This window comes from Rutidosis leptorrhynchoides, chromosome 2 (genome assembly GCF_046630445.1).
Source record: "Rutidosis leptorrhynchoides isolate AG116_Rl617_1_P2 chromosome 2, CSIRO_AGI_Rlap_v1, whole genome shotgun sequence".
Taxonomy (NCBI): Eukaryota; Viridiplantae; Streptophyta; class Magnoliopsida; order Asterales; family Asteraceae; genus Rutidosis; species Rutidosis leptorrhynchoides.
The window spans coordinates 643,619,227-643,626,098 of record NC_092334.1 but is presented as its reverse complement, the minus strand read 5'-3'; the positions used below and the strand labels follow the sequence as shown (position 1 = coordinate 643,626,098).

The window sequence follows — 6,872 nt, the reverse complement described above, 5'->3', positions numbered from 1 at the left end:
GTGGTAATCCCAACTTACTAACAAGTACAATTTTGACCAAATTGTACCTAAGACCACATTTGACCAATCCTAATTCGTCACTTGAAGCCAACACTTCAATATTACTAACAACACGTTCTTAAGAACTTTTTGATTCAATAATAATAGTTACTAGCTTACATAAAAGCATGACACTTGATATTTATCAAGACTTTTATACATAAGTCTTTCAAACCCATCACAATTCATCAATTCCTTTAACTACAAATTTTAAGCTTTTAGTCAATTCATATTTTAAAACTAACTTAACCATCAAGTAATTCTCCTGCCTTTTTACTTAGCTTAACTGCTAAGCATACTGAAGCCTACATACATTAATATTCTTCTTCTCAATTACCACTAGAACTACCTGTAGTCAACAATAATAATTCTACTGAATTACCTAATCACCGTGAAATTAGTCATCAACAACCTCAATCCCCTACTCCGGCAGTTATGAATGCCGCCGGAGCTTCGATTGAGCCACTAGATGAAAACATGTTCTCCGATCTAACCCTAATTCAACCTCAATCTCAAAACGACGACGTTTCATTCTCATCTCTGGATCAAACTCCTGTTTCGCCATCATCTTCATCAACGTCATCACGAAGTACAATTGATGTTGTTAATTCTACTACAACAGCTGCAAATGCGACATTATTAGCATCGCCCTCACAAGGCTCGACGAGTCGATTGCTTTCGTCTCAGAATTCTTCTACTAGGAAGAAGAAGAAAGCTGGAATTAGTTCGGGATCGACAGTAGCTGAAACTATTGCAGATGTAGAAGAACAGGTTTCAACGGTTGAAGATGTACCACGAGAAGAAGAAGAGGGTAACACAAGTTGAAAAGGAGATTTCGATTGAGGAGAGATATGATTTGATTAAGCAAAAGCTTTCTGAGAAGTTTGATTTTGCTTATAGAGCAGTGACTGATGTGTCCAATAAGCGGAAGGAATTGATTAGGAAGAGAAGGAAAGTTGTGGAGGAGTTGAACATTGCGTCGGAAAAGTATAAGGAAATGGAGAAGGAGTTGGAGGAAGCTGTCGAGAGTGAGGATTTCGAGACTGCTGAACGGGTTAGTGATAGTCTTGCATCGGCGGAGAAGAATAAGGAGATTCTTTTGATTGCACTTAGAGAAGCTGAAGCGGAACGTGATGAAGTTGATATTAAAATGCAAGAGGTTTTGGAGCAACGGATTGTAATCGAGGAGGAATGTGCGGCTCTGCTAGAAAGCTTTGCAGCGGTAAGTTTGCTTTTCTTTGTATTGTGACCAGTCCGGAGATAGTGAAGCTATTATTGAAAGCAAGTTACAATCCGCGGCCTGTCTATTGTAATACTCGAGTGTGTATTAATAAATTCTATGTTAAAATATTGTATATAATTGTTGGTTCTTAAGTTAAGTTATGTATTATTAATATTTTCATTTATTTTGTTATTCTCAGATATAAAATGTCAGCATTAAATGCATACTTCCTTAGAAGATGATACGTAGTGGCTTGAAAACATATATGACTATTTATCACTGTAGAAGAAATGAGAAGTTTCGTATATAGAGGTAGCAATATGGACTTGTCAGGCCGAGTAATGGCGGAAAACAAGTAGTTTTCTGCGACAGATACGATGGGGGCCAGTTGGTTTGGCTGACGCATCTATATTTCTTTCCTCATTCTCTAATTAATCTATATATTAAGCAAGATTTGAATAGAATCAAAAAGATTTGTCTCGAGGTGGCAAAATGAACTAGTCAGGTACAATTTGGCTGGTTGGTCGGCCTGACCCATCAGCACTTGGTTTTTTAATTCTTCAATTGATCAATACACTAAGCAAGACTGTAAACACGGTATCAGTACAATAAGAGTCTAATTTAGTAAGTAGATTAAAAAGATTTTAAGCATTTGAAAACAATTTGGGTGACTTTTGACCCTGCTTGAGCTGCTCGGCACGTTTGCGTAATTTGGATAAACATTTATTTTTCCTCAGGATGCTGATCGTGATGCGGATTCTGTTATATCAAATGCCGAAACTAAGACATCAAAAGAAATGGAGATGTGGTTTTCCTTATACGAAGCTTTAGAGATGAAGAAAATGGAAGTGGAAGTCGAAAACTGGCTGATGCTTCAAGTGTTAGATGATTCAATTGACCATGTAATTAAGGACGACAAAGAAGAAAGTCAACATCTTTACAAGAAAAAAAAGATCTTAGAACAGGAATTGCAAGAATTACTTAATTTAGTCAAACTGAAACAAGCAGAAATATCAGAGAACGATTCCAAAATTGAATATGTTGAGAAAAAAATGGCTGATGCTGTCTCTAGTTTTCACGAGGCTCAAATGAACATTCACTCAAAATCTGAAAGTCTTCAATCGGGCCTCTCTCAATTCGAACTAGAAAATGATGATTTGACCAGAAAAAAGAAGGAAATTGATGATTTTCATCTTCAGGAAGAAACTAGAGGCTCGAAAATTAAAGATTTCGGTCGAATTTCTGCCGATGAAGCTCGTATGTATCAAGAAAACATAAACTTGCTTAAGGTTTTAATTGATTATATCTCAAAATCACGAGAAGATAAAATTAGGTTAGCTAAGAAAGAGCAGGATTTGTTTGATGATGTCCAAATTCTCAAACAAGATATAGCTTCTGTCAGAGCTTCTCTTCAGGTTAGTCCTTATACCCACAGAGAATATATTCTAATTTAAGTTCCAACTTTCAAGCTAATCTGATTAATGTTTGAAGTTTTTGCCTCTTTGGGTTTAAAATTGCATTCTACATTTGGATCAATGTAGTATGGGTTTCAAATACTTGCAGTTCTGGACAAATCTTTGGATTTATTAAGCTTTCATTATATTATGTGTATATGTATATGAAATTAATTTAGTCACAAGATGGACTTCTCACGCAGGTGGGGTTACAGGTCAAAATGGGCCGGGTTAGGTCGAACCCGCAAAGACCTCTTGCGACGAAATCAAGACTCCAACCACCACTAGGCTATCTTGGGATGATTAAAACAATAGGTTGTATGCAATAAAATTTAACTCTCATTTATTACTTGTAACCTGTTTGATTCGCTTGACATTTAACCCAAATCGACCCATTTATAATTAAGAGCCAATTTCCCACATCTAGTTTTTTACATGATTTAGATTTAACACTTGATGACATATTGTGCTACTATACTACTACATAATAGTTTCTTATTTAACAAAAAGAAATATGTTTTGCAGCGATACAGTTCTTTTAGACTAAATTTTTTGTTAATATTTTAGGATCTATCTTCATCAAAATCTGAAATGCAGCAGGCAATTGAATCTTCCAAACAGAGTCTTCTTTTTTTACACAAAAGAGTCCCCGAGATAGAATCTGAAAAGCGAGTGGCGGCTACTGTTAGAAATTTCAAAGAAGCAGCACGAATAGCCAACGAGGCAAAGGCATTGTATGTTGAAAAAGAAACTCTGCAACTCAAAATACAGCAAGCCATGACCGATCTTAAGACGTTAGAAGACGAAGTCAACAACAATGTGGAGAGATTACAAGAAAAGGAACAAACTATTTCATTAATGGAGAAGGAATTAGAAATTGTTAGATATGAAATCGATGATGAAGTTCATGTTAATGGGCATGTGTCCTCTCTATTAGATATGCTCCATGGGAAGGCTCTTAAAAGCTTAGAGAAACTGGAGTCACCGAAATTACTTTCTTACCCTCATGATGATAGACAGAAATCAGAGGTTCAACTCGAGGTGACCACTAAAGGCAAAGAAAAATTTGATGAAAATGGAACAAGAAAGTTCCCGATTACGTTAAAAGATAATAATGCGCTGCCAATTATCATAATTACTGATTCGCCCCCAAAGCTTCAAGTGGAACTACCTAAAAAGAAATGTGCTTTTCAGATGAGTGCACCAGAGGATTCATATGAGATGGATGATGAAGTTTATGTTAATAATGGACATGTGTCATCTTCATTGGTTGATCATAATAAACCAGAGTCTACTTCAACACCAAACAAACCTATTATTGAAATCCCGGTACTTCAAGAAGGATCAAATAGTTGTGCATTGGTCAAAAATAATACGCCACTAGTGTTATCTGAGGTTGCTAAAAGTCCTGCGATGGTCGAAAATAATAACCCCGAAGTTTCTAAAATTCCAGAACGGACCGAGTTAAAAGAAGCTGAAGATAATAAATCATGTCCAAAAACTGATGTTAGTGAGCATCAAGGAATCGGGGGGCTTAGGTTGTCTACGTTTCCTCCACTTACTACAACCGCACAAACAAGTTTGCTTTCACAATCAACCTTGCAAAAGGAGACAGTGGCTTTAGTAAGGGATTCGAGTTTCTCCCCAATCACTGAAAACTCATCTCCATTCGTGTTTTCTGTTAAACATAATTCTAATTCAGATCTGAAAGCACTCGATTCAACCAGGTTTGATTTTTTTTTTTCTTTTCTTTTCTGTTTACCAACTTCAGTGTCGTTTTACAGTGAGAAAGCAGGTATGCTTTGTTGTAGTTACAATAACCGAATCGGGATGGGTAAGGGTTGACCTTTAATCACTTCTAGAGGAATTTTCTTATGTATATATACTTGATATGTTATTTACTTGTTATGAATGCCAGAGACGAGTACTATTACGTAGGTTATCACAATAATTGCCTAAAATGATTGATAAAGTTTTATGCATTGAAGTTGGACTTCAAACAATGATCAACCCAGCTTCTAACAAAAACTCACATTAATAATAATAAATAAATAAACCTTCAGCCCTTTTGACAAGTTTTTCTGCTAGTTATATACTTTATTGTTTGATGAAACGCAACCCAAATCCTAACCTATGTAAGTAAATTGGTTGAAGTTGCCACCTTAGGTATAAAATATTAATAATCCTTTGATGCTGCATATGAGGTTACTTGTTATGTATGGATTCTCACATCAACCTTGTTTGTGCAGTGTGTTTACTTCAGTCCCAAAGATTGATCTTGTAGAAGATTTAATATCCAAAAAGGATCAAAATGGGAACGATCTGAAATCGGAAAATATATTTGGGAATGCAGTGTCTTCAACTTGTGAAATTCCTGCACCTAAATCAAGCGGTAGTAGTTTTCTGTTTAGCACCGTAACAGAGGACTCAAGTACTCCAACCGCAGCACCTTCTTCAAATCCCCCTGCTTTTCCTTCATTCACTATTTATCCACCGTTTAATGTTTTTGGGTTTGGGTCTATTACTTCACCATCAACAACTTCAGGGGCTGAAACTGTAAATACCAATACTACAGGCAACAACCTACTAAATTCCATCATGACGACAACTTCACCTTTTTCTACATCCTTTGCCACAACTACAACCACCACCACCACCGGAAGTAGCCTATGATTAGGTTTCAGTTCTCATGCACCACCACCACCACAGGGATCTTTTTTTAACCTCACCAATGGTCAATCTCCTCCGGCATCTTCACCGGGTGGTTTTAGGTTTGGTCAATCTCCGGCAGCTTCACCGGGTGGTTTTACTTTTGGTTCATCCACCCCGACTCCAATCCAACCAGCGACTCCTTACCAATTTGGTGGCCAGTCAAACCAAGCGCCACCTCAAAATCCTTTCCAGTGGTCTAGTGTGGAGTTGTTTAATGGTGGTGGAAGTTTCTCTTTAGGGTCTGGAGTTGATAAATCTGGGCGGAGGATAGTTAGAGTTAAAATACAGAACAGACGAAAATGACAAGTTCAATAAGCATTTCTGAAATGATTGTTTAAAATGGTAATTTTCTTCGGAGTTGCCAAGTGTCTGTTTTTACTAGCACATTTTATTCTTCCTTTTCCTTTTAGTGTGTGTTGTTATTGTAATGTAGATGTAGATGTAGGTTGTGTTAGTTTTATGCACTATGTACGTTGGCAACTTGGGTATATATTTGGCCATATCTTTTAGTTATAATATAGTCATTAAAATGTAGTTCATTTGATGTTTTGTGAAACGCCCTAAAACCGAAAACACTTTAGACTCGAAATATATTTTTTTATACAGTGCGCAGAGCGCACTCCATATACGTGCGCGGAGTGCACTTTACCTGCGCCAGTTTTCATATTATGACTCAAAATGATATTCGACCCGTTTGACTCTAAAAACAGTCTTAAACCTTCAATTTCTGCATTCTTAAACATATATTATGCCTTCAATTTAGACATATATTATGTCTTAAAAACAGTCTATACAACTAACAATTTAGACATATATTATGCCTTCAATTTCTGCATTCTTAAACTATTCGAAACTTCCATCTTTCATTTTAGGTGTATAAATCTTCTTCACAAATTTAACCACTTGACTGTTCATGACTTTGACTGCGTAACCACATACCAATTGACTTGACCAATTTCTGACCACTTGACCACAATCAACTGTTTTTACGTTTGACTCTAAAACCTGACTCATCAAAACTGACAAAATGACCTTAACAATGCCGTTTATATTCAAGCGGTCATTATCATTGTGAGGATGGGAAAATGGAAACCTCCACTTACCCTAAAGCATCTTCAAGCTATCCCAAGCTGGCATCGTGCACCCTTAAAACATCTGCAACCTTCATACCTATCAAAAAATGTCAACACTATAACAAGTAAGCATTAAGCTTAGTGAGTACATAAATAAGTAAACAGAAACTTACTGCAAATAAAGTAATCCACATAAGTATGTAAGATCACTTACTACACTTCCACTGCGCTCTAACGGATCCGTAGCTTAAACAATTGTGACAACCGCACAAGGCTTATTTTCACCTACCATTACTAGCTTTTGCTAGTCAACTAATAACAATTTGGGATAACATCCCCATCCAAATCACACGTAACCACTTACACGGATAT

At 36.5% G+C, this 6,872-nt stretch overlaps 1 protein-coding gene across 3 annotated transcripts; it reads left to right on the top strand.

Annotated features, from left to right (window-relative positions):
• The first annotated feature begins 385 nt into the window (after positions 1-385).
• On the top strand, positions 386-5,848 carry LOC139893741 (uncharacterized). Of its 3 annotated transcripts, none has more exons than XM_071876917.1 (5): positions 1,163-1,261; positions 1,461-1,766; positions 1,999-2,676; positions 3,283-4,442; positions 4,965-5,848. In XM_071876917.1, the coding sequence occupies exons 3-5, from the start codon at positions 2,059-2,061 to the stop codon at positions 5,386-5,388; spliced, it is 2,202 nt and encodes a 733-aa protein (XP_071733018.1). In that variant the 5' UTR covers positions 1,163-1,261; positions 1,461-1,766; positions 1,999-2,058; the 3' UTR covers positions 5,389-5,848. The 3 variants fall into 3 exon arrangements, with proteins under 3 accessions (XP_071733016.1, XP_071733018.1, XP_071733017.1); XM_071876916.1 differs by having other exon boundaries at positions 1,461-1,885; XM_071876915.1 differs by lacking the exon at positions 1,461-1,766 and having other exon boundaries at positions 386-1,261.
• Positions 5,849-6,872: the final 1,024 nt, after the last annotated feature.